This window comes from Pelecanus crispus, chromosome 3 (genome assembly GCF_030463565.1).
Source record: "Pelecanus crispus isolate bPelCri1 chromosome 3, bPelCri1.pri, whole genome shotgun sequence".
In the NCBI taxonomy this organism is placed as follows: Eukaryota; Metazoa; Chordata; class Aves; order Pelecaniformes; family Pelecanidae; genus Pelecanus; species Pelecanus crispus.
In genome coordinates this window covers 25,403,243-25,428,832 of record NC_134645.1, presented here as the reverse complement: position 1 = coordinate 25,428,832, position 25,590 = coordinate 25,403,243, and the positions used below count along the sequence as shown (strand labels likewise).

The following is a 25,590-nucleotide window of genomic DNA, read 5'->3' as shown; positions in this document are numbered from 1 at the left end:
TTCCTTCTACCATCGCAGACGCTGATGCCAGGAGCTGGAGTTGCCAAAGGTACACATCAGGACCAGAGTGGGAATCCCTGACCTCCTCTAGTGCCAGGGATGGAAGAATGGCAGACTGACCCACAGGGAGGGGGGAGGAAAAGGAGACAGAGGAAGGAAAGAAAGGAAAATCTGTGCTGCCAAGCAACCAGTCTTCAGTGATGATGCTCATGTTCAGATTTTCCCAGGAATTCCCTAGGAAAGGAAATGACACAGCAGTGACACTCGGCTCTCCCACACTTCGGTGCATGCTGCAGTCTGCAAGTCTTCCCATCCCCCTGGCAAATACTAGGGCTTGAGCATTTGCAGCTACAGGTGACAGCACTAAACTTTGCTCTCACTCATCAGGGGCTCCCACTAGAAGAGGCAAGCAGAAGTAGCTGCTCTGCAGACAACTCCTCCAGAGCATCCAGCTCACAGCACAGATGAGCCAGAGAGAAGTGCTCCCAGCTTTCTGTGGGAGAAGAGCAGCCTTCCCAAAACCTGCTTTGCAGGGAGGTGGAGAGCTCTGACTTTGTGCTAAGCCAGCCCCAGTATCTCACCCACTCTGGAGACTAAAGGGGTTTTCAGAAAAGCTGCCCAGTACAGGCGCCTGTTACACATCTCTCTTGCCGCTCCTGGGCAAATGTCACAGTGTGCCCCAAAGCCCCAGGCCCCCTCCCCAAAGCCAGAGGAGACCCCGGTTAGCTTGGCTGTTACCGCAGTATTCGAGGTAGCTCTGGACTCCTGTAGATGTACTTGTGCCGGTAGCCGAGGTCTGTGTGGAATGGAACAAACTGCACCTTGTAGTCTCGGAAACTCCGTGATGTTGCAGCAATGTTGTAAAGCTGAGTTCAAGGGGAGGCAGGTAAGGGACACATATCACTCCAAACCAGCTACCCCTGCCAAACCAGCACACCTCTCAGGGGTGGGTTATGGGCCCTGGCTTGACCAGCTTTGCTAGCTCTAGCTCCACTTCACTACTGATTTGCAACCTCCAGCACCACAGAATTTGTAGTCCCTTTGGGCTATGCATTTCTACATACACCTTCCTATTGCTGACTTTTTGCCTGGCTGGGTTGTCATTCTATCTGCACCAGTTCCCCCCACCAGATCAATTCTCAGAGCCACACGTGTACCTTCTTTCCCAGTTGAAATGGTACCACCGGGTCATCCTCAGCATGAAGGATGAGCAGGGAGCAGGAAATGTATTTCACACTGTAAAAGAGACAGCAATGTCACAAAGGCTCAGAGCAATCCCATCACTCTCTAACACCAACACACTTGGATTTTCAAGGAAACTGCAATGACAAACATGTCCTGGGGGTCATTAACTGCAGTTCAGATCTTGAAAACACTATTATCTGGGCCCCATTCATTTGCTCTATAGTAAATTCACTAGTGAAATGCATCCTTGCAAAAGCTATTTGCTATTTAGACCAGAGAAAAGTGTCTCACCCCACTGCAAAGCACCATCCCCCAAGGTCTGGTTTGGTTTGCAGTACTGCAAACCAAACTCACAAATGCTCAGGCTCTTGAAAGAAAGGCTCAGTGAAAAGAGACAATGTTATTACACACAGAGTGGCTTGTGTCAGCAGAGAAATCTTCCCAAACCTTCAATGCCCCAATGCTACTGTTTAACACATAACATACACTTGAAAAGCATAAATCACATGGACCAAATTAGCATATCCCTGAGTACTCTGTGCTCTCTGTTGCATCTGGCCTTATTAAGAACAACTGAAAAAGAGCAAGCTCCACAGTGCAAAGCCATCTTGCACTCAGGGCTGTGAGAGTAACTGAAATCCCTTCAGCAAGTATAATGCTTCAACAAGAAGAAAAAAAAGCAGAGAGTGCAGTCTGACATCTATCCTCCTTGATGCTTGCCATGGCTCACTCACTACAGCCACAGCTGAAACCCCAGCAAAGAGGGAACTCACTTCTCATCGTTTGCAAATTTAATTCCACTTGTCGTGATGGGGTCAAGGAAGAACCAGTCAAACCCAGGGAAGTATCTGTATATCTGAGAGGAAAGATTTGTGTTAGTGGCAGGCACCAGCAGGACAGTTACACAAACAGCAGTAATGAGGCAGGCCACTGCCATCCCAGTAACATCCCTTGGCTGCTGGCTGCGCTCTCTGAAGTGAGATGGTCCGTGTTTCCACCAGCATTATTGTTCCTCTCCTGTTTCAGGCCCATCTTATCAGCCTGCTCAGGAGCAGGCTCTCTGGGTGCTTGTATGGTCAAGGTCTCTAGGTATCATGCTGGCAAGTGTTCCTGGAAGAGAGCTTTATCCCAGGGCACCTCACCAGCCCGGCCACATCCAACACCTGGTGTGGGCATCTGCTCAGTTCAGAGCCAACTCGCAGCCATGCCAGATGGAAGAGGTGTCCACATCAGAGTAAATTCCCCAGGGAAACCACACAAGCACTAAGCAGCCACACAGATGGGGTAGTGACCAAGAGAAGCCCAGCTCTGCCGTCGCTTTTCTTACAACCCACAAAATAGCTTCCTGCAACAGAGAAGCTACAACACAAGAAGAACAGGCTATCCACTGCTGAGAGCAGAGTCTATCTTCCCCTTCCTACATTTACTGCCCTTTCTGATCCCAGTTTCTGTTTTCTTTAAGCAGGCTCTGGTACTGGCTTATTGTAGTAATGTTCCCAAGAGCTGCCCTAAGTGCAGCTTTTTACCCCTGATGCTTATAAATATCACTGCTGTCCCACAAGTCATGCAGTTAGCTCAGCTACGTCACTTCTGAAGGTTAATTTCTAAGCATACAATCACATGCCACTTGTAAGAGAGCCACTGTGTACTTGCCACAGAAAAAGGGTGACTTCGCGCCTCCTCCCGTATGTTGGTGAATGGAGATTCCAGTATCAGGGCATCCGGAGGTGTTTCTGAAAAGCCGAAGGCAATGCGCTGAAATGCAGGGGTGCAGATAGCCAGCAAGGTCAGCGTCTGCCTTATGAGAGCAGCTGCCACCATGGTGTGCCAAGGACAGCCTTGTCACAACCACAAACATGTGGAAATTTGGGATGCCAGCAGGACCCAGGCTGGGTGGGAAGAGCATCCACCCACCAGAGACTTACCTCTCTCACAAAGGCGCCTCACTAGATTTGTTGCGACCCTGGAAAGAAAAACAATGAGCATTTAATCTGGCACAGGCCCTCTGCAAAGCACCAGGCTCTAATGGTAGTAGGTAGCAGAGGTACAACTCAACTGCTGTAACGTCGATGCCTCACACTGACTGAGGTCTGAGCAGCCAGCCCACAATGACTTCGGTTCCCACAGGTCTCCCATACCCAACTGTCTCAAATGCCGTCAAGTGCCTGCATTTAGGTAAGTGAACAAGTCCAAGGAAGCAGCACACCATGTAGCCACATGGAAGGACCTCCTTTAAGGTGGCTCTCAGGCTCCCAGCATAACTGCAGCTGTATGACACAGCCTCTTACCCCCAGACCACAAGGGCTGAGCAAGAAATAGGGGAATGCAGGGGTATGGGCAGAGGGGTGCTGTGTTCCAGGCAGCTGGAGAGCAGGGTCGAGGGTGACACTGCAAGAAGTTTCCATAGCTGGGTCAGAAAGCAGCAAGGTCTCCCCCATGCATCTCCCTAATGGGGCAGGGATATTTCCAAAGTTGCTGAATCCTCCAAGCACAGCATATTTCAAAAACCTCAAACTCCAGCCTGGCTATGGTCACCAGGGAACTCAGCTGGGAACCACAGTCCCAGGCCACTCAGATTGCAGTGCACTGGGAGACGTCACAAGCATGCTCTGACCCAGAAAGGGATCCTGAACATGGCAAAAATTTAGAGGAAGAGCCAAAAGGAAAAGCCTTTGCCTTCTCTCAAACAAAGCAGGATATTTAGTATCACAGCAATGAAGAGGCACTATCCTGAAATACCTCCCTGTCCCAGCAACACAGCTGTTGGACAGCAAGGCAAGATGCTGTGGTCTCAAATAGTTTAATCTGCATATAGCTTAACTCAAAAGTAGCTCTTGTGTTTGCCCTCTGCTCCTCTGCAAACCAAGGGGCTAACAGCACGTGCTGTCTGCTGAACACGACCCACCTCCAGACAGCAACGCAAAGGGAGGAAGAAGGAAAGTTAAAAACATGCAGGCAAAGGCACCTGACACTCTGAACATCCTGTGCCAGGCATGACCACATAAATGTCACAGATGGCCAGCAGTGTAGTCATGCAGGCATCTGCATGAGTACTGATTACACACGGCATGTTTGCCAGGACAGGAGGAAAACGTTTTGTAAGGACAAGTCACATGCACGTGCAACTGGTCTTGAGATACTCTTTCAGAGTATCAAAGAAGCCTGATGTTCAGCTCTGAAAGACGTATAGACATAGGTTCACCACAGGAAGAGATCAGTGCAGTCCCACTTTGTCTCCCTTTGGTCAATCTGCATTATATTATTCTAAGTGTCTTTCTTCCAGTGTAACCCTCTGGGCAATGAAAGTTCAAGATCAATTCCTGCACAGTCATTCACTGCAGCCCTTCTCACTCTGTAGAGTGCACAGGTGAAGCTACTCTGCAGCAATTGTGCCACAGACTCCAAGCCAAGCCAGCCTGGGGATTATGGCAAACAGCACCTTCATCCAAGGTCAGTGTTTAATGTTTTTCAGAAGCTGCTAAGTCCCACAGAGATCAGATGCTTACCCTGTGCCCAAGGAGTGTCCCCATATATAGACAGGGTTGTCTCCGCTTCTTGCTTTTATCCAGTCGAAGACATGAAGGGCATCGTAGGTCATTCCCCTCTCTGATGGGCTGCCTATTGAATCGCCCCAGCCTGAAACACAAGTAGTCCTTCTGAGAATCACACAAACTGGTCAAAGCCAGCCAGCTCTTCCCATGCAGCCCATCTACAACTGCAAAGGGACCTGGGACACGGACAGTTGCTGTTTATTTCACTGTGTACCTCTACAGTTTGGGGCTGAAAGTCCTGACTGATCTCTGCAGCCACTTAAACAACATAATTGCTGACTGCCAAGGAGTTTCTGTAGATTTAGTCAACAACAAAAACAAGAGCTGGATCTCAAACGCTGCCACCCTGTGTTCTTGCACCTACCCATCTGCAACAGCCCAGCTCCCAAACCTTAGCTGCTTTTGCACATATGTAACCAAATTAAGTGGAGTCTCTAACAGCATAAGAATTGGATGCTTAGGGTCAAAAACCAAGCACCTTTCACAAAGCTGTTGCAATATCAGTTTGTCCATGCTGTTCGATTAATGCCCTCAAGCAATTTTCCGCCCTCCTGATTGTTTTGGCTCTATCACTATTGCAGCATGTCTACATATCTTATGCTAAGCAGCAAGCATCCCGCATCCCTTCTGATGCCTAATAAGCAGCCAGAGAAGCAGCTGCCAGCAGGACTGAAAAAACAGGGCGAGCTCCTACAAATGAACCTCCCCCAGATGTCGTCTTGATAAAAATGCAATGGATTAATTTCTTTCCTGTATCTCCAGTAGCATTACACTGCAGCCGTGGCTTAAATACTAAGAAGGGAAAAAAAAGAGCAGCAGACGCTTGACTGCTGGTGGCACAGAGGTGCAAAATGGTCATGGCTTCTGCCGAGGACGTTACCAATTCTTAGCAAGTAATTTACTCTATGTCTTACCTCACCTATCAGCTTTTAAAAAGAAGTGCAAGTTCAGTTCCCTGTGTGACCTCAAGGAAGTCAATTAGATCATATCCAAAAGACTACATCTGGCAAGCTTACTAGTTTCCAGATGTGCACCTGGATGCCTTAATTGGATGCTGTGACAGCATATGTGCCTGGGTCACCCTCTGCTCCTTAGCTCCCAAATCAATGAGCCCTGTGCATGAGGACATACAGGAGCCAGAGTCCACTGAACTGGACATCAGGAAGCAGTGCTACACAGGAAGGCACTGGAAAGAAATTTCTGGAAGTTCTTTGGATACCCATGAGGAAAAAACCAGAAGCAATAACCACATCTAATTAGCTGGCAGTAAGCATTTATAAAACAACAGCTCCCCTGACACCCAAAAAAAAAAAGCAACTTCTTTGTTGTTTCTACAGAAAGAGACATCTAAAAGCGTTTCATAGTAAGAGAAGCCCACATACCTCGATAATCAAATGTGACCACGTGGTACCCAAGGGAGCTGAGAACCTGGAGGGGAGAGAAACATGCAGAAACCCATCATAGAGACTTGCACAGCAGCTGTGCTCTTGCCTCAGGCCAAGGGGCAGGGATCTGATTTATAACATTATCAGCCTGACATGGTAAAGCAACAACTTAACACCTTTTCGGTATGGCAGGCACAGAGCTTTTCAAACACTAATCATCTCAGCCCACTGGTTTTACTCCACATGTTTCCTGGACCTCATATCAGGCCATCTTAGATGTTGATTCTCCTTTTAACCATTTGGACTTTAAGATCTGAAAATAGCCTATGACTGTTTCCCCTACAAACGCTTTCAGGTTTTCCAGTGAAACAGTACAACTGCTTCAAATTGGCATAAATGTTAGCATAACATATAGAAGCCCGTTTCAGGTTTCAGAAGGCTTAAATGTATACATCCAAAACATGCAATTGCCCTATCACAAAGATTTATGCTACAGCCAATGGAAATACTAACAAAATCTGTTAAAAGCAAGTAAAAATACCCAATACTAGATCAACTTGCTCAGAAAAGTGCCTTGGTAAAACCAACATTAGCATCCCTTTTTGCATTCTTCCTCTAAATTTTTGCCATGTTCAGGATCCCTTTCTGGGTCAGAGCAAAAGGGACTGCAGGCAGGAGCAGTGCTCGGTGGTTTGGACTGCGCAGCACTGTGGCAGATCAGGTACCTGCTTGGTGTACAACATTCTCTACCTTCATGGCTTGCTGCACCACAAGCTGGACTTCCAGCGTTAACAGTTGGGTTAGCGTTCATTGCAATTTTTTAAACAACACACCTAGTGGTACTGGGACTATTGCAACATACAACTGGAACATGATACCTGTAAGCTGAGCATTACTTCTGAAGGAATAGTATGATTTTAACCTTAAGTTACATATACAGATATTGGGTAGAGTTATAAATGATTAGACAATTTACAACAATTTGGGGGCACACGGTATGCATACAAGTGGAGCTTACACAGACAACTGGTGCCTGATTGGAAATGGAGAGAGCATTTCCATTATCCCACCAGGATCTAATGGTCACCCGAAAACAGAAAGCCAGTATCACACAGTTTGCCCTGCTGCTTGCTGGCACCGCCCCGCCCGCCCCCAAGAGTAACACAATTACATCATGGTCACCCTTGCTGCACTTGGTTGTGTTATTTCTTGGCACCAGCCATGGGGTTATGTTACTCCACTACCCCTCTTCTAATGCTATTTTCCCACTAACAGTTATTTGGAATTTATATTAGCAGATGCAATTGCAACAGCTTCCAATTCACTCGAAGCTCCTTTGCTTTTTGCTGTTCTCTTCAAGCAATTCCTGTTTCTCTTTCTTTGGCTCTAAATCCTTCAAAGGGGTGCCCTTGAAGATGACAAGGTCCGTACTGTGTGCACTTGCAGGGAAAAGGCCCTTTACAGCAGCGGTATTAAATATGCAATTGGTCCACTCTGGGATCTGCACCCAAGTTACTCTTTCTTCAACATCCTCTTGCAAATAACTATACCAACATCACAGAGAGATGTGGTTATGTATATACACCACAGTACAGAATACCGCTACAACCTACATAACAATAGCAGAATAATCAGGTAAAATATTAATTAATAAGTTAGGTGCTGCAGGACAGCTATTTCCATCAGAATCACTATATACCATTTTTTATATGTTGACTTACATATTGGACCCCCTGACTGGACATGCAGAACACAAAGTTCCTTCTTGAAAAGTTTGGTTTTCAGCTTTACCATGCAATTTTACTGCTAAGATATCACATACAATCTAGCCTTTTCCAGGTCATTAAAAATTATTTAACCTGTTGACAGTTTACCTGTCTTCTATACATGCTTTGTTGTGTTGGCTGCATTGGCAGCATCTCTTCTCAGTAACAAACAGATGCACTTTTTTTAATTAGCAGATCTTACATTTAAAAACAGATTTTTACCATCCTCTATTTTTTCTTTAAAAATATGCTGTTTAACGCATCCATTGCAATTGTGCATACAGGACTAGTATTTCATTTTCAAAGCCAACTATATCCCAGTTCCAGTAGAGACTATTCAACTATTCCTTCAATTTCTATCTGCTAAATTACTGATAAATAATTAACTGATAATGTTCTCAATTCAAACATTTTTCTCTTTTTGATCTCCACCCTACATTTCTTTGCACCTGTGCTGTTAGGGCTGGTACCCACCTCACTCTGGGAGCTCAGCCCCTGCAGCAGGAAAGCATCACTGTTGGCCCCAGGCCACTGTTCCCATGGCAGCTCTGCCTTCTTCCACCTGAACATTCACCTTCTCCCCCTCTGTCTGTCCTCCTGCAAACAGCGCTTCAGCACCTGGTTCTCCCCCTGCATTTAAAATCTCCTCAGACCATCAGTCTGACCTGTACCAGCCACCACCTGCACCTCATACTTGTCAAAGACCACCACAGACTGGCCTCCAGCTTTCCTTAACCCCAATCTAACCTGAACCCCCAAGCACAGCCCTACCTCCAAATCCTGCCACTCAGCACAGCCAAAAGCAGCAAGGAAGCACCTGAGACAGCAGCCTGGAAAGAGCATGGAGTCTCCTGAAGAGGGATGGGAATGGCATGATGCACCCTCAGCCCAATTCTCCTTTTGCCACTGGGAGCCAGGAGCTGCAAGGCTACACAAAGCAAACACACCTTGCAGAGAGCAGGAGATGCTGCAATATTAATCTGCCTGGCTCTTGTCCTGGTCAGCTGCCAAAAGCACCAGCCCTCTCACAGCAATAAGCAATGAGGATGCCCTCAAGACACCCCCAGGCACAGACAGCAGCCATCTCCATGCTCACCTAAACCTAGGCAGGCCATGCTCAGGACCCCTGACCACCAAGAAATGCCTCCTCACAGCCCAGCATGACACAAGCAGTGTGCCCAGTTCTCCTCTCCCTAGCAGAGAGCAGTGACAAAGAGCTGTCATAAAGATGATTAAGGTCATCTCATGCCTTTACCAAAGGAAGAAGTCGACAGAGCCTCCCACTCCTGCACCCATTCAACTCAAAGCCAAGATACAGGTGAGCCACCTGCAGGGGCTCATTCCTCCAAGGACCTGCCAAGCCCTGACAACAGGCACTGCCCTGCTCTTGCACTTCAGAAGTGCCTTTTTCTTCCAGGGAAAAGAAGAGATGAGGCTGAGAAGGAATGGAAGCAAGCAGGAAAAGCAGCAGAAACTGTTGCTACCACCACTGCAGCTGCCAGAGCTGTAAGATGCCCACGTAAACCTTCATGATGCAGGGCCCGCACTAATAGCACCATGGCTCTGCTGCTCATTCATGCACCTTCCTTCCTACCCTGGCACTGGGCAGCTGCAGCACCCAAACACCCACTCCCCAAGACAAAAGCAGACATGCAAAGCAAGGCCAAAGTATGGCCTATCACAGTGGATACACAAGAGAAGGACAACCTCCACCACCAACGTCCAGCTCTTCCTGGTGAAGGACACAGCTCACCATCAGCTGTCTGTAACATCCCTGCCTGAAGCCAACAACCCTGGGAGCATCCCAAATCCCATGCCCTGCACTAAGAGTCTCTTCTGTTTTAAGTCTTTTTTTAAGAGTGTTTTTCTTTCTTGTTTTTCCCCTTAGAATAAGTTCAGAAAAAGTCTTAGATGAAGCCGGTAAGATTTCAATTCACTTTGCAGGTAACAGGCATTTCCTTTGACTTTTAACAGGATGTTTAGTGTAACAATGCCAAACGTTTTATTTATAGTAATTGCTTACACCCTTATAACAATACTGTATTGTTTCATGTGCTGCTATAAAGTTGGGTAACTTCAGGCAGTGGGAAAAAAACCCTCTGCATCAGCTCTCCACTATCCCAGCACATCAGTGTAATGACTAAAAGCTTCACTGCTGAAGCCTCAATGTACAAGTATGAATTGCAGAAGGAGCTTGCAGTAGTCTGTCATTGACAGTCAAGGTAGCTAAGACAACAGGATTCTTGTCAGTTTTAACAGGTTTTGAGTTGCGTTATTCAAGCATGAATAATCTGAATAATGTGAATAACAGAGTGACCCTGAATACACTGGTAACTGTGATATCTGGAAACCAGGCTTAAGCAAAGAATAACTGGACTCTTGTCCAGACTACAGGAAAGCATGCCCCTCAACACGAGTTTCTATCTGGGTACTGCTCCACTGCTGCTCCTCCTGCTGGCTTCCTCATGGCTCCTGCTTCTGGTTACTGTCTTCAAACACACCTCGATTCAGGCAAGAACGATTTCAGACACCTACTGCTCACAGACTGTGCAGCAGTGACAGTCTCAATTTCCAGTGCTGCTGCTGAGAAAAGCTGCTTACATGAATCAACCACTCAAAGGACAGAGACCTCTTACAGTTATTATTTCCCTTCTGAGCCTCTTCTAGAGGGTTTCCCCTGCTGCTTCCAGCCTACTGGCAGCACCAGCAAAAAGGACAGCAGTCCAGCTTGTTTCATTCTACTGGAATAAGCATGAACCTGGAGTTTCTGGCATGGTTCTGGTTAGCCCACGTGTGTGTTCACATGTGAGTAACTGACTGAAAAAGACAAACTAAGCAACTTAGACATCTGTGTTCTCAGAAGCAAAAGAATACCAGACCCAGGAACAGAAACCTTGGGTTTTGGTAAACTCTGTTCTCCATATGTGTACATGCACAGAGGCACACAGAGTCTTTTGAGTATTCTGAAGCACTGCTACTCTTGCTCAGTCAAAATCCAAACCAACTCTTCTGCCTGTCTTTGCCAGCAGAAAATGCATTGCAGCATACGCTGGTTCCCAGAAAAAATGACCAAATAGATCGCCATACACGACAGTCTCTCCAACCAACTTCCTGCAACTTAGCTCATCCTTTTTTCTTAAAGGAAAAGAAATATCACCTGCCTCCGTGGGGTTGCCCAACAGCATTTTCTAAGAGATCTGAATTAGAAAGACTTTGCGGCAGGGGATCTTGCTGCATTGCAATAAAGCTTTATGCCAACACTCTGACACAAATTAGAAAGAGAAGGGAGTGATAGCTAAATCCATAGGAAAAACAGACTCAGACCCCTCTGAAATGAGCCAGCAAAAATAATTATGGCTCTTTTATAAACACATGATACGAGACCAAGAAATCATGTGTAAGAATTTCAGCAGAGAGAGTTTAATAAAATAAATGACCACAAAAGTCATTAGGCAAAAGACCCAAAGCAGCTGAAGTTGCCTGTTCTCACATAACATATCATGGTGCTACATCTGGGAAATTCATTGGATTTTGTACAAAATCTTCAGCACTTGAGATGGCACCACTCATACAAATGCACTGTGCCATGGGAAAGGGGGAAACCCAGGCTGAACCTGCCTGCCTGACAAGTGATAAAGTAACGCCCGCACTGGCAAGCTTGAAAATGTTTTATTGCAAACTGTTCTGTGAATAGGCAAGTACTAGCTTTGTCACCCCGGCCAACTAATGGACCAATGCAGAGTTTTACACTGGCTCAGCCCAACATTTTGCTATTTAAAAGACCAAACGTCACCTTCAAAAGTTTGAAGAGTGAGAGGAACCTGAGCTGGCCTCAATCCATGTATATTTTCCCAGCAGTCGGTGATGTACGGCATCGCGTATGGCATCCTCGCAACAAAACCTGCATTAAGACCAGCGCCAAGAAGAAACAACAGTGATTTATGGTTGTGGGTGTTTCCCTCCTGTGTGGAACGGCAGCACCCATTTGCAGACCGGACTTTCTTTTCAGGGAAGTTTGCTGCCTCCCTGGGGCCCAAATTAGGGATGTCACCACAAGACTGAGGAGCTTAGTACAACCTTCAGACTACTATCCATTCCCGCTCTTTCACTAATGATGTTGCACTAAAAAGTCTGAGGTCGATCAAAAGAGGCTTCAAAATGCTAAAAAAATTCAGGAGCATAGGTAGTGTTTTCCTCAGTCCTCCCAGTAATGGGGGGAGACTTTGGAAGAAACAGGCAAGCCCAGGATATCAATACCTGGCTCCAGGACTGGTGCCTCTGCCAAAACTTCAGGGTTTTAAACCATGGAAGAGCCTTCAAGACACAAGGTATGCTGGGACCTGATGGGATCCACCTGTCCCAATGGGGAAAATGCATCTTTGGTTGTAAGCTGGCAGGACTGATCAAGACAGCTTTAAACTAGAATTGATGGAGGAAGGGGATACCAATCGGATTGCAGTAGGTAAGCCAAGAGCTGGCATGGCATTGCCTGAGGGTGGCAATGCTAGTGGGAACATTTACACTGCTCCTGGGAGCATGGAGGGCTCAGGAGCATATCTGAAATGCTTGTACACCAACACATGCAGTATGAGAAACAAAACAGGATGAACTGGAAGCATTGGTCAGTTCCCAGGGCTATATCATTGGTGTTAGTGAGACTTGGTGGAATGAATCCCACGATCAGAGTGCTGGGAGGGAGGGCTACAGGCTGTTCAGGAGGGATAGGCAGGGTAGGCAAGGTGCAGGTGTCACACTATATGCAAGGGAAAGGTTTGATTGTACAGCCCTTACAGTTTAGTGATGATGTGGTTGAGAGCCTCTGGGTGAGGATCAGGAGGATGGAAAACAAAGAGATGTAGTGGGTGTCTGCTACCAATACCCCAGCCAAGATGTAAAAGCACTGATGAGTTATTCTATAGGCAATTAGGAGAAATTTCTGGATTGGTAGCCATTGTCCTTAGGGGAGATGTCAACTTCCCAGACATCAACTGGGAATACCATACTGCTGTGATGAGGAGGTTTTGGAAATTCTTGAAGTTTGTAGGAGATAACTTCTTGTCACAAGTACTCAAGTGAACCAGCTAGGAAAGATGCCTCCCTAGACTTGCTATTTGTGAATAGAGAAGGACTTGTGGGAGATGTGATGGTAGGTGAAATGGTCGAGTTTAAAATTTTCAATGTAACGACAAAAGGACAGCAGAGTTGCTACCCTGGACTTCAGGAGAGCAAACTTGAAGCTACTCAGTGAGCTATTTAGCAGAGCACCCTGGGAATCTGCTTTTGAGGGCTTAGGAGTCCACGAGTGCTGGTCAGTCTTTAAGAACCACCTTTTAGAAGCACAGGAGCAGGCAATCCCATTGTGTTGTAAGTCAAGCAAGAGGGGCAGAAGATCAGATTTGCTGAATAGGGAACTCCTTGTGGAGCTCAAATGGAAAAAGAAATTGTATGATCTCTGGAAGCAAGGTCAGGCTTCACAGGAAGATTACAGAGCTGTGGTTCGTATATGCAGGGAGAAGACACGAAAGGCCAAAGCTCAATTAGAGTTGAAACTGTCCAGTGTTGTGTCAGAAAACAAGAAGGGCTTTCTTAAGTATGTTAGAGGAGGTATAAAGAAAACATTGGACTGATACTTGTTGAAGATGGTCATCTGACTAATAAGGATGAAGAAAAAGCAGAGGCATTCAATGCTTTTTTTTGCCTCAGTCTTTAATACTACTGATAGACCTTGGGCTGCCTGGTCCCCTGAGTCAGAGGACCAGAAGTGTGGGAGCAGTGACTTTACATTTGTGGACAATGAAATTGTAAGGGACCAGCTGTATCAGCTGAATGTTCACAAGTCCATGAGGCCTGATAAGATTCATCCCAGAGTACTGAAGCAGCTAGCAGATGTTATGGCAGGAACCCTCTGGATCGTTTTACCAAAGGTCTTGGGAGTCTGGGGAGGTCCCAGCTGACTGGAAGCTAGACAATGTTATTCTAATTTACAAGAAGAGTGTAAGGGAAGGCCCAGGGAACTACAGAACTGTTAGACTAACCTTAGTTCCTGGAAAAATTATGGAGAAGATTATACTGGGTAGTAATGAAAGGCATTTAAAGAATAATGCAATCATCAGGCACAGTCAACATGGGTTCACAAAGGGAAAGTCCTAGCTAACTGATTTGATATCCCTCTATGATAAGGTCACATGCCTAGCAGATGATGGAAATGGTTCAAAGCTGTGCCAGGGGAGCTTTAGACTGGACATAGGGAGCATTTCTTTACCGAGAAGGTGGTCAAACACTGCAACAGGCTTCCTAGAGAGGTGGTCGATGCCCCAAGCCTGTCAAGCCTGTCAGTGTTTAAGAGGCATTTGCACAATGCCCTTAATATGCTTTAACTTTTGGTCAGCCCTGAAGCGGTCACGCAGTTGGACTAGATGATCACTGTATGTCCCTTCCAACTGAAAATACTCTATTCTATGATGATGAGTATATAGAGCCTGGTAACATATGAAAGAATACTCTTAAATTGTACCTTAAATTAGTATACTAGTATAATCAATCAAATTATGGCTGTGATTAAATAAAACTTTTAATTTTTCCTATAAGCTGTGTTGTGAAGGCATTCCTGGCAAAGAACCTGGTTAGTTCAGTTGGAGCTGACAGTTAACAACAGCAAGTAAAAGACCTTTCAAATATCTTTTAATATGGGGAAGTGTGCTCATAGCTTACAGTCCCCTTTTCCCATATACACTTCATATCTAGAGGAGACTAAGAGCCCTAAGTTATCTGCCTGTTGGCAGTGGGCTGTAATGAGCAGTCTTCTCAAGTCTGTGCACATCTGATGTGTTAATGCAACTGCTTGGACAACACGTGCAGCCACTTACCTTGTAAAGCTCCACGCGGTGATCCCCTCCTCTGGCGAAAGTGATTCATGAAGAGAAGAGGAGAGAAAAAAAAAAACAAAACACCAAACAAACAAAAAAACCACATGTGAACATTTAAGCTTCCAGAAACAGACTTTCCCAATTGCCTCAGGCTTCCAGTTTAACACAAACATGCCAAACATAAGAAATAACATAACTGCTTTGTCACAGGCCTCAAGGAGACAGCAAGGCTTTGCTGAGCTATGCAGGACAGTTTTGAAGTCAACTTCTCCCTATAAATCTCTTCTCACAGCAAGTAAAGATGAACTTTTCAACCCACCCTCCTATCTGCCTTTTCCAAACCAGCCTGTCCCTGTTGGCTTTGCAGACCCTGCACTCCTGCCACCAGTGCTGCCCCAGCCAGTAACCCCTGCTCTCTAGGGTGTGATGCTCTCAGCAGAACTCACCACGTTAACTCAAGCAGCTGGCCCTTGGACTTTCTCACCTGGCTCCAAGCACAGGGACAGAAAGGACATGTGCAAAAGACTGAGCAGAGAAAATCAGAGTTGAACACTGTAAATAAGTCCAGGGCAAGAATCTGCTTTAATGTTTTTTTCATAAAATGAAATCTAGACAATAAAATGGAAAGGAGAGTGAATGTGCCATTACATGCTTTAAAATATATCCACGACATGACATGGCTAATCCACACTCAAACATTAGTCCAGTATCGATGTAAGTAGATCTACTCCTGCACTCATATGAAAACTCTAAAATATTCACACTGTGACTGGTTCAGTCACTGCAGCCTCTAAACCAAAATGCCACTTTCCAGTGTCCCTCTAAGAACACATGCACTTGCCAGCCAAAAGCTGCCAGCTCCAACTGTATGAGATACCTAATGCAGCCAAAAATACTCAGGGCAAAACGCAAGGGGTTGCTTGTAAGTCACTTTGAATCATACAAGTCTGAGGAAGATACACTTCCTTGGAAAGTCACCATTGACATGCACACTTCAGTGCCTTTTCATGCATTCCTCAAAGTGCAACAGAGGAATTTTTTCTAGGGAGATCAAGCAAACATAACATTTTTGCCTCAGCTCCAGACCACTCAGGCAAACCAGAAAGCCAAGGCAGTGCCTTTTACTTATAGTTAACGCAGCCTGCATCAATAAAGCAGCCCTTTGACAAGAGACTAAATATGCAGTGTAGAAACATACAATATATATAAAAGCTGAAATGGGAAAGCCAATACACCTCCAGCTTCTCCAATACACAGAGTGAAGCAAAATGTGAAATACGTAATTGATCCATAGCTCAGTACTTTATCTCAGTAGCACTTGGGGGAGCCAAGAAGTAAATCTAATTAATACGCACATAACGGAGATACTGGTCCCAAATTACCACCATTAAGCAGCAGCATAGCTTCCATTAGTATCATTTGCAACACCCAATAAAAGCAAGAAAACAAGCAAAGCAGTATTTGAAAAATAATGCAACAATTTGATTGAACCACGTAATATATCAGCACAAGAAGACAAGGTCAGTTTCCAAAAACCCATATGCTCATGCATTTCCTGGCTCACAGCATGCATCTTCCACACCATGCCCCTGTACCAAAAAAAGAACACTGTAAGACAAGAATTTAGGCGAAAAAGGGCAATGTTCCTGTGATGCAAAGGCTAGTGAACCTTCACTACCAGCACAGTTAAAACAGTTTCTTTGCTTTACATCACAGAAGCTGTATTTTTGCAATGTTTCTGCTCTTGCAGAGTATCCACAAGCAGACATGAGCTTCAAAAGAACATGCACCGGCACTTCAAAACTCAGAAAGGGGCTGATACTCTTTGTAAGATGCATATTAGTAAGGAAAACCACCATGTTCTAATAAATGAACTAAAGCACTGTATCATGCAGAAGTCAGGCAGTAAGAACATGATTCTTGGAAACGTCAAGAAGTTTCACACCACGCTATTGGTTTTTAGCATCCAGCAACAAAATATAGAGAACCAACCTACTTCTTTAGCTGATACACATGGTCAACTACAAAATTACAAGTTTCAGAAATGCCCCTCTTCCAGACAAATGTCCTGTATGTATGCAATAATGAAACAAGACCAGCACGCTACCTTCCTCTTTCCTTCTGATTTTCCTTCCTTAGAATGTGTTAACTACTAAAATAAGCTCACAAAAGGAACTGGAAAGTTTATTTAATGCATGCAAATCACATACACAATAGCACTAATACTATCCCATGTCTTGATTCAGAGACCACTATACTGAAAAGACTTACTTTTCCCTACCTGATCTAGTAAGTGTCACAGCCTCCTGGCTTCTAGCAGAGGGTATAAGGTAAAGTACAGTATCAGATATCTCTGATAACTGCAATAAATCTATTCCCACATTCAATAAATGGAGACGCATTATTTCTTAAAACATGCTTTCCTTTTACAAGAAAGGAAAAGCACCAAACTGCTTTTAGATTTTATTTTGGTTTTAACTGTAGAACCATAGAATAGTTTGGGTTGGAAGGGACCTTTAAAAGTCATCTAGTCCAACCCCCCTGAAATGAGCAGGGACATCTTCAACTAGATAAGGTTACTCAGAGCTCCATCCAGCCTGACCTTGAATATTTCCAGGAATGGGGCCTCCATTACCTCTCTGGGCAACCTGTTCCAGTGTTTCACCAGACTCATTGTAAAGAATTTCTTCCTTTCATCTACCCTCTTCTAGTTTAAAACCATTACCCTTGTCTTATCGCTACAGGCCCTGCTAAAAAGTTTGTCCCCATCTTTCTTATCAATGTGTTGAAGCTGTGGCAAGCCAGGAAAACACAGCATGAAACAAAGCCATCACTGTTTTGTGCCTCACCTTGTTCCCGCATTGCCATGCAAGTAAAGGATTACAGGATGGCTGGAACCCAAAGCATCTTCAAACCACAACTGGTCCTTCCCTCGGGCATTCTTCCATAAGGCTGCAGGGACCGTGTGCCTGTATACAGAAGAAAAAAATTACATCATCCTGTTGCTACTCAGTGTCTGCCACTTGAATTTTGAGTTCTTCTGCTCAACACATTAACTCAGGATTACACACCTCACACACACTCTTCATAAAACTGTCATGATTAGACAACAAATGGCCAAATTTAAAAGGCAGTGGTTAGGGCTATTTCTACATTTTCACCTCCATCACTGTTGCTTTCAAAACTCAGGACTGTGCAAGGCATCAAACTTCACAGGCAAACCCAAAGCATGATTACTGAAATTCCCACTGTTCTGGAGAAAAAAAAAAATCTCAATTCCTCAGCTTTTATGGCACTTAATTACTCCAATTAACATACTTATACACCATAAACAAGATTCACAGCTAGGTCAGCAGATATTCAGCACAATCAAAGTCAGCTGGTTTTGGAAAGAATGTTTGATGAGTAAGAGGCATATCTGACTCCACAGTCAATCTGAGGAAAAAGAGGAACGCAGGGTCTGATGAGAAGGTCATGTATTTTGTTTTCAGACACCAGGTTCTTGAAGCTATAACATTTTACCTGGAAAAACTATAGTCTAGAAGAGCCAGAATTTTTTAACTCACAGCTATTCTTCTGTAGATAATATAGCTGGGCATCCTGTTAGAAAGAATTCAGCACTGATGGAATGGAGAGGAATGACAGACCAAAGAGAAGGTAAGCATTTAAACTGCATAATTACTCTAGAAGACAAACACTGAAAGCGAGTACATGCCCACAACTATCTCAAATTGTTGAGAAGGGGGCTAGCTTACAGCTGTCAGAAGTAACTTTAAGTACTCACATGCCTTTCTCCTTCAAAGAAAGACAAACTCCATCTACCACACCTTCCTCCCAGATGTAAAGCTCAGAGGACACACCAAGACAGGGGGAAACAGTGTAAAAAGTCTACCTGCATGCATGCAGCCTGCAGACATTGAGGAAAAAAGCCCAAATAACTGTAAGACTGTCAAATTCTCCAACTGTTCTGTCTCGAGACTTTTGCAAGCTTATGAACAAAGCAGGCTGAAGACTTTGTTTCAGAAGTGTACCCAACACAAGACCTTACACTGCCATTAAAGCAAGGCTCCAAACTTTCGTGAAAACCTATCTCATAAGTATCAAGACAAATGACATGGGCTCTGAATTGCCACCACAAGCTGGACGTTCTGTTTTAGGAAAGACACACAGTACACTTGTAAGGGAAACAAAATAAAAATCTCAAGACTGCAATCTAAACTTATTCAACAGCTTCGCAGGTAGAATTTTAATTGTCCAACTGAAGATACAAACCATTATTTATTAGCCTACCCTGGAAAGACTGAACTTCCAGGTTCTAAACATGTCTTTCACCAAAATTCACTTAAAGGGAAGGAACCACCTTTATGTAGCACGATATCACTGTCCCATTCCAAAGGTCATATACCCTCAAGTGAAGAGAAAATCTCTACTGCATTAGTGGACACATACAAGTTACACATAACTGAAAACTCCAAATCCTACAGCTTACAGATCTAACATCACTAACTAACTAACTAAGGAACAGCCCCCTTCCCTCCACACCTGACATGGCATCTAGCCTTTTTTCAGGTGTTTTCTGCTCTTGCACATATATTCAAGCTGCAGGCACTTCTTTTTCTTCCAAGCTAGCAGGAATTTTTCTGTGGCTTTGAAACTTCTGGTGTTGAGACACAATAGAAAGCGATCACAAGAAACAGATGCAGAAGCTGGTTTGAGCTGGTATAATAATACGGGAAGTACTGAAAGCAGACCTTTTCAGACAGAGAACTAGTCATCTGAGCTGATCCTGGGTAACAAGGAGCTAAAATGAATTGCCCTTGCCTGGGACCAGAAAATCTTCTTTGTGAGGAAGGAATAACAAGTGAGCTCTGACACTGTCATTTGTTTTGTTAAGAGAGTAAACTGCATGTTCCGTTCTCACCCACTCTCCAAGCCTTACATATGTTTTATACACAGAATATTCTTCCTCCTACTCTGAACACTTTGATCCTGTTTTCCTATCTTCCCCCACATTTATTTTGCAAAAGAAAATATGAACAGCAGTTGCATGACAAAACTTCTAACTCCTTGGGTCTCATCTGATATGGAGGCATGACCTTTGTGGCAATGCAGACCTGTAACCTTTACAATTCCAAATTACAAAGTTTCTCTGAATGCACAGGTTGTCCAGTTGTGTTTCATGCATTACTGATCTCAGTTCAGACAAGCTCCAGAGATCTGCATACTTTTCAACATGAACTCGGTCACTTGGCAGAGGAAAACACAAACATCCACAAATCAGAGCAGGCAATAGTTTTCACATACACAGCAAAAATACTGGATAGGCAACACGGAGAACAAAGAGTAGGATAAAGATGCACGACACATACTGCATAGAACAGGCTTCCTTACCAGACTCCAATGGTTACATCCTCCTCTGGCTGCAGGTAATAATTACAGGTGTGGTTTAAACCTTGATCCTGTGGTCTTTTCAAGTCAATGAAATATGGGACCCTCACTGAAATTTAAAAAAAAAAAAAAAATCAGAATATAAAGCCTTTTAATTTTTACCTTACAAAACTGCTTTACCAAGGCACTGGAGAGTTGTACAAACTGGTCCACCATGCTGGGAAGACCTTATTCTTTTTGTGTGAAAGTATGAACTGACTACAGCTATGACTAAGATATGAACATCAAAGAGCAAGGTAAGAAGACACAAGCAACCATCAAATAAACAGGGAGCAGGCTAAAATTAAGAGGTGGGGGAGACAGACAAAGCTTCCTGTGACACACATTTACTATCTCTGCCCAGTCTGTTTTGTAAATCTCCCCCACACAAGATAGTCGCTCCTGCTGCGTGGGGTGGGTTAGCTGATTTGGCAAACCTTTTACTGTTTGCATTGTAGCTGTAACGGAAGTTACTGATGGAACAATCTTCCTGGGATAAAGGGTGCATCCCAGAGCTGTAAGGTGTTTCAGGACAACATGTGGTTTCAGCCTCTATAATACAACAATCTAAGAGAGATACTCATTACAGTAGCAGACACCACACTGCTCTTGTCCTGTAAGAGTAAGATAAACTTGTATTTTAGTATTAAACACTGTCCTCCTGAGCCTTTGAGGAGGATAACTAGTTCATTAGCCCACTCTCTAAAGACTACCAAAGAATTGCTGTTATCTCCCAGACACTGCAGCATTTAAAAGAGATCATTAGGCCAGAAACTTCATCTCTTCAGGAAGAGATCCCTGAAAACAAAATCATTGCACCTCAATTTATTTTTCCAAATGGTTTATGTTCCCCATCTTATACAACGCAGTTGTTCATTGCTTGTTATATTCAAACATAAGCAACATCAGGAAAGTCAAACACCAAACATTTTCAGCATTGTGTTTTCTGTTGCTTGGTTCACAAGCTACATCTTACAGACACTGTGCAATGTGCTAAATGAGGGGATGTGCTTAGTCTAAATGCTTCTTTTTCCATCACCAATGCTGTATGGCCTCTCTAGGCAGCCTCTGACACACCCAATACCAAAGGAGATACTATAGAGATCTACTGACAGCATTGAGCAGTTTTAAGGACTCTCCCAATGATTCAGGCTTTTCCCATAAACTTGAGCTCCACTCCAGCAGAACCAGTAAGTCTGTCTCCTTGACATTTAGCAGCATAACAATTAACACACCAAAGTTTTTGTGCTATTGACACACAAAGAAGCACTGATAATGGTGACAGTCAAATCTCACTTCACTTACCCCCAAAAAATCACTAATCATTCCCCAAACATGAAAACCAAGGCAGACAACAGCCGATGTTAACAACAAATCTGGCCCCTTAGACGGCAAATCTACACCTGGGCAAGTCTGCTTGCTGTTATGCAAAAGCATGCGGAAGACTCCCAGCAAAGCATGCACGCCACTGGAGACCCGTTGGGTGACACTCTCACAAGGGTGGTGGATCCTCCAAGAGAACATTAAATTCTGTGGTCAAGGTCTGGACAGATGCACAAGTCACTTCTAGCAGTGTTCTGGGAAAATTATTCAACTTCTCTGTGCCTTGATTTTCCCATTTGCCAAATCTGTTACAACGTTCTTGCCAGATTTTATATTACAAAAGATACAAACGGGAACATATCAATGTTAGTGATGGGGGCCAGGTAAGCATCTACCTCAAAGCAAGAGAAAAATATAGAACTACAGGTAATTTTTATGTATGGCATTTATCATTGGGATGGTCCATCTATTCTACACATACATGACAAAAATCACATGATTTGTTAATCATACTGATACACTAAATCTAATGTAGTCTGTATTTATGTTTCTAGAAATCTCAGTTTTCTGAAGACTTCCAGTGTAGACAGCTTGAGATCTCTACCCATATGCCCACGTACCTCATAACCTGAAATAAAAGTCTGTCCACAAGAACAAATCCAGACATTGGTTCAATTGCTAACAGCGGGAGGACGCCTATCGATTCATCTTTAGCTATCTCAAGAAACAAATGGAAGCACATTCTCCTGAAGCTCTTGTGCTACTGTTTTGGAAGCAAATCCCAAACTACACAAGAGGAGGAGAAAAAGATGGCTGAAGAGTAGCGTTTTATACTCAGAAGGTTAAAAAGCCACATGACAGGGCAAACCCTACACCAGTCCTCTGAAGGAGAAATGTCACTCTTCAATGGAGAAGAATTACTCAAACATGCCAATTTACTTCTAATAAGTGTGTTAGAATGCACTTTGTTTTAAGACAAATAGTTTTTCATGTGAGTACTGTCACAAGTAAAATCTGACTGCCGTTATATAAAGCAGTAGGAACAACACTGCAGTGATATCAGTGCAAATAAGTGTTACAGGACAATTATTTTGGCCACTTGAGAATGAATAGAGACAGGAACTTCAGGGAGACCTAACAAAGCTCTGCAAGGGCAAATTAAAATCATCACTGAAAAAGCAAGGTGATGAAAATGGAAGTAACCTGCATAATTCCCATTACCCAGCTGTCAGTTCTAACAATCAAGGCACAAGAGCTGGCCCACACATGCGCACACTTCACAGTGACCATGATCCAAGGTGTTAGAATATATGGAGCATGCAATCAAAATGATGGAAGTTATATAAAAGCAACGTAGCCACAGTTGGTCCTTCTAGCTTCTACAATCAAAGGAAGATATTTTTCAAAACTTCATCAAAAAGCACAAGTGAGGTTTAAAGACAAATTTACATCACAAAATATCTCTCATACAGTGATGCTCCATCATTTTCCATCCTGTGGATGCTTAGGCCTCCCTGGGCAACCTGGGAGCTGAGCCAGCTCACCAGACCCACTGTACCACCAGTTTGACCAAATGCAAAGGCTAAACAGACACAAGGAAAACATTCAATCTGACTGCATGATCAGGCCTCTTCTGTCCCAACCAGAATATTCTAAAATGCTTTCAGGTGAAGAGTCACTGCCTGGAAAACAATTCACTGGATTTAATTTCACTTGCTTGCTGTCTATTCATGGAACTTTGTTGAACCCTTCAGAAAAATGCATTTGACATATTGCACAGTTTTCCTGAAGGACACCCTTTCAGCTGAAAAGCTGGCTTCAGTTTGGTCACTGTATTTATATAAAGACATACTACAAAGACCACTAGGGCCACAGAGAATGCTTTCCAAACAATAGTCTGGAGAACTTACAACCTGTGAAAGTTCATATCCTTCACAAGCTGTACACATGCAGGGTGAAAGTGAAAGCAGATAAATGAAAGATAAAGACACTCCTCCCCTTCACCCCTCACCCATCCCAACAAACTGAGTCACTTACCAAAGTTTAGGAAGACCAGCTTTGCCTGAATAGCAGGACAAAGTTTTACTAGAAATGGAATGGCTATGTACACTCCCAGCAACCAGAGTATTAACTTCCGCAATCGAAACCATAGTCCATATCGCCTGTATAAAAGAGGGTGGGGGAAAGAGAGAGAAAGACAGACCTGAATATAGCAGGAATTTTATGAAGCAATTTTCACAACAATCTGTGTGCTTGGTGTATTTGAAAACCTGGTCATTTACTCTTTAAACAAAACCAACTTTAAACAGTTTATGTAGCCTTAGTTGTCTGAGGGAAGCAGAAGTAAGCAAACTGTCAGCTGATGACATGCAGCTTAGAAAAAGGGAATAGAAACTCCACACTGATTACATTTTAGAACACTCTGTAACAATAGCTTTTTTTCTGCCAATTTAACAGATTTCAGGATCTCTAGAAATACATATCACATGTAGGTCTCCAAAAAGTAGCTTGACTGCACTTCCTATTTAAATCACTATCAGCAAGATTTTGTTCAGTTAGATTTTCACATATTTTGAGGAACTATGTGTAATGAGACTGATAAAATTACACATGATCTCATGTACAGACTGGAGCAGGCATTCTGCCTCGTCCAGCTAGAAGGGTTCATACCTCTCAACACCCTGGAAAGCAAATCTTTCTAAGTCATAAAAAACATTATGAAATTTCTTATCTGCAGCATCACTCTTTATGAATCCAGACTGAGTCTGGAACAATTGCCCCAACACTTTATTTCTATTTTCTCCTAAGTGTTCTGATTGGGAAGAGTAAGCTACAAAAAAACCCCAAACCAACACCACCAAAAAAAAAAAAACAACCCCAAACCAAAACCCCAAAAACCCAAAGGATTACACAGCAGCTAGTTAAGCACTTTTTCTCAAAATATACTTTATTGCCTCAGAATCATTACCACATACAGACTTATGTGTGTGTGTATATATATATGCATGTACATATACATAAAGGCATACTTCTAATGATCTAGTTGATTAACATTTTATGGGCAGAAACACTGAGGCCCTCAACTGTCATTGCAATCAAGAACTAAAACATATGTAAACCCTTCAGGCAACACAACTTCCTTTGCTTTCCAGCAGACAGTCTCGAGCAGGAACGACATCGCGTGCCAGTGATCATCCAGTTCTCAGTATTGGGAACTGCCGGCAGCTGAAAGCAGAGATCAGTTTTTCCAGGAGGCATGAAATTATTAATCTCACATTTGGCAACTTTAGGAGCTGACACACTGAACTTGCTCCACACTAGTGCTAAAAGGGTTTGAGCGCTGTCAGCTGGTTGAAACTATCAAACAGAGAGCCTGAACACCTCTTTTTTAAGTATTTTTCCAAGAAATATGAGGGCACAGACAGAACTGAGATGGAAATAGTTTAATCGTGCACCAAAATCTTCAAGATCTCAACAGCTTCTGTAGCTCTAGGCTAAAGCCAAGACACTCAGGAACAGCTTCTCAGCACAGTGAAAAAGGAGACACCTCAACTCCCCCCCACCTGGGTAAGTTTTTGGCATGATTGCTAGGATACCCACAGGGAATAGGCTATCCTCCTGTTCATCCAAAACCTGCCTCCATCACACTACTGCCTGCCTACAAGTACCTGTATGTCTCCTCTCATCCAGGAACCATATTCTGGACTTCAGAAACATCTACCGTCAAAATCAATGCACTTTTCTTAACAAGCTAAAGGAACTGCCACTTTCCAAGAGGGGAAAAAAAATACACTAAGACACCGCCAACCAGCTCTGGCTGCAACAAGCCCATTGCAAAAGGTTCAACAGATTTTAAAACTTCCCATGGCAAACCTGACAATGAAGAGGTGAAGAAATCCAGCAAGTCTTCCAGTGACATTTCCATACCTCAAGCCCAGTTTCCTAAAGTATTAAGGAAAACAGAAACAGCAAAGGACTGACAGAGGAAACATTATGAAACAGGGGCTTTAGAAGAATATTAGTGAGTACCGAATCCTTAGACTGACCCACCTCTGCTCCATGAAGAGAGGAGGCCGTGGCAGAGGTC

General features: G+C 43.9%; 1 protein-coding gene across 2 annotated transcripts in view; it reads right to left on the bottom strand.

Moving 5' to 3' along the window:
• ABHD12 (abhydrolase domain containing 12, lysophospholipase) overlaps positions 1-25,590 on the bottom strand; it is a 49,900-nt gene continuing 24,310 nt past the window's right edge. Inside the window, exons 2-13 of one of the 2 annotated variants that reach the window (XM_075707604.1) lie at positions 23,541-23,665; positions 20,145-20,250; positions 17,603-17,722; positions 14,754-14,784; positions 6,119-6,164; positions 4,692-4,821; positions 3,111-3,148; positions 2,839-2,918; positions 1,959-2,041; positions 1,158-1,236; positions 739-866; positions 1-234 (exon numbers count right to left, since the gene is read on the bottom strand). In XM_075707604.1, coding sequence (XP_075563719.1) covers positions 195-234; positions 739-866; positions 1,158-1,236; positions 1,959-2,041; positions 2,839-2,918; positions 3,111-3,148; positions 4,692-4,821; positions 6,119-6,164; positions 14,754-14,784; positions 17,603-17,722; positions 20,145-20,250; positions 23,541-23,665 — 1,006 coding nt within the window. In that variant the 3' untranslated portion in view covers positions 1-194. The remainder of the gene's footprint in view (positions 235-738; positions 867-1,157; positions 1,237-1,958; positions 2,042-2,838; positions 2,919-3,110; positions 3,149-4,691; positions 4,822-6,118; positions 6,165-14,753; positions 14,785-17,602; positions 17,723-20,144; positions 20,251-23,540; positions 23,666-25,590) is intronic. The other variant, XM_075707605.1, reaches the window with a different exon arrangement.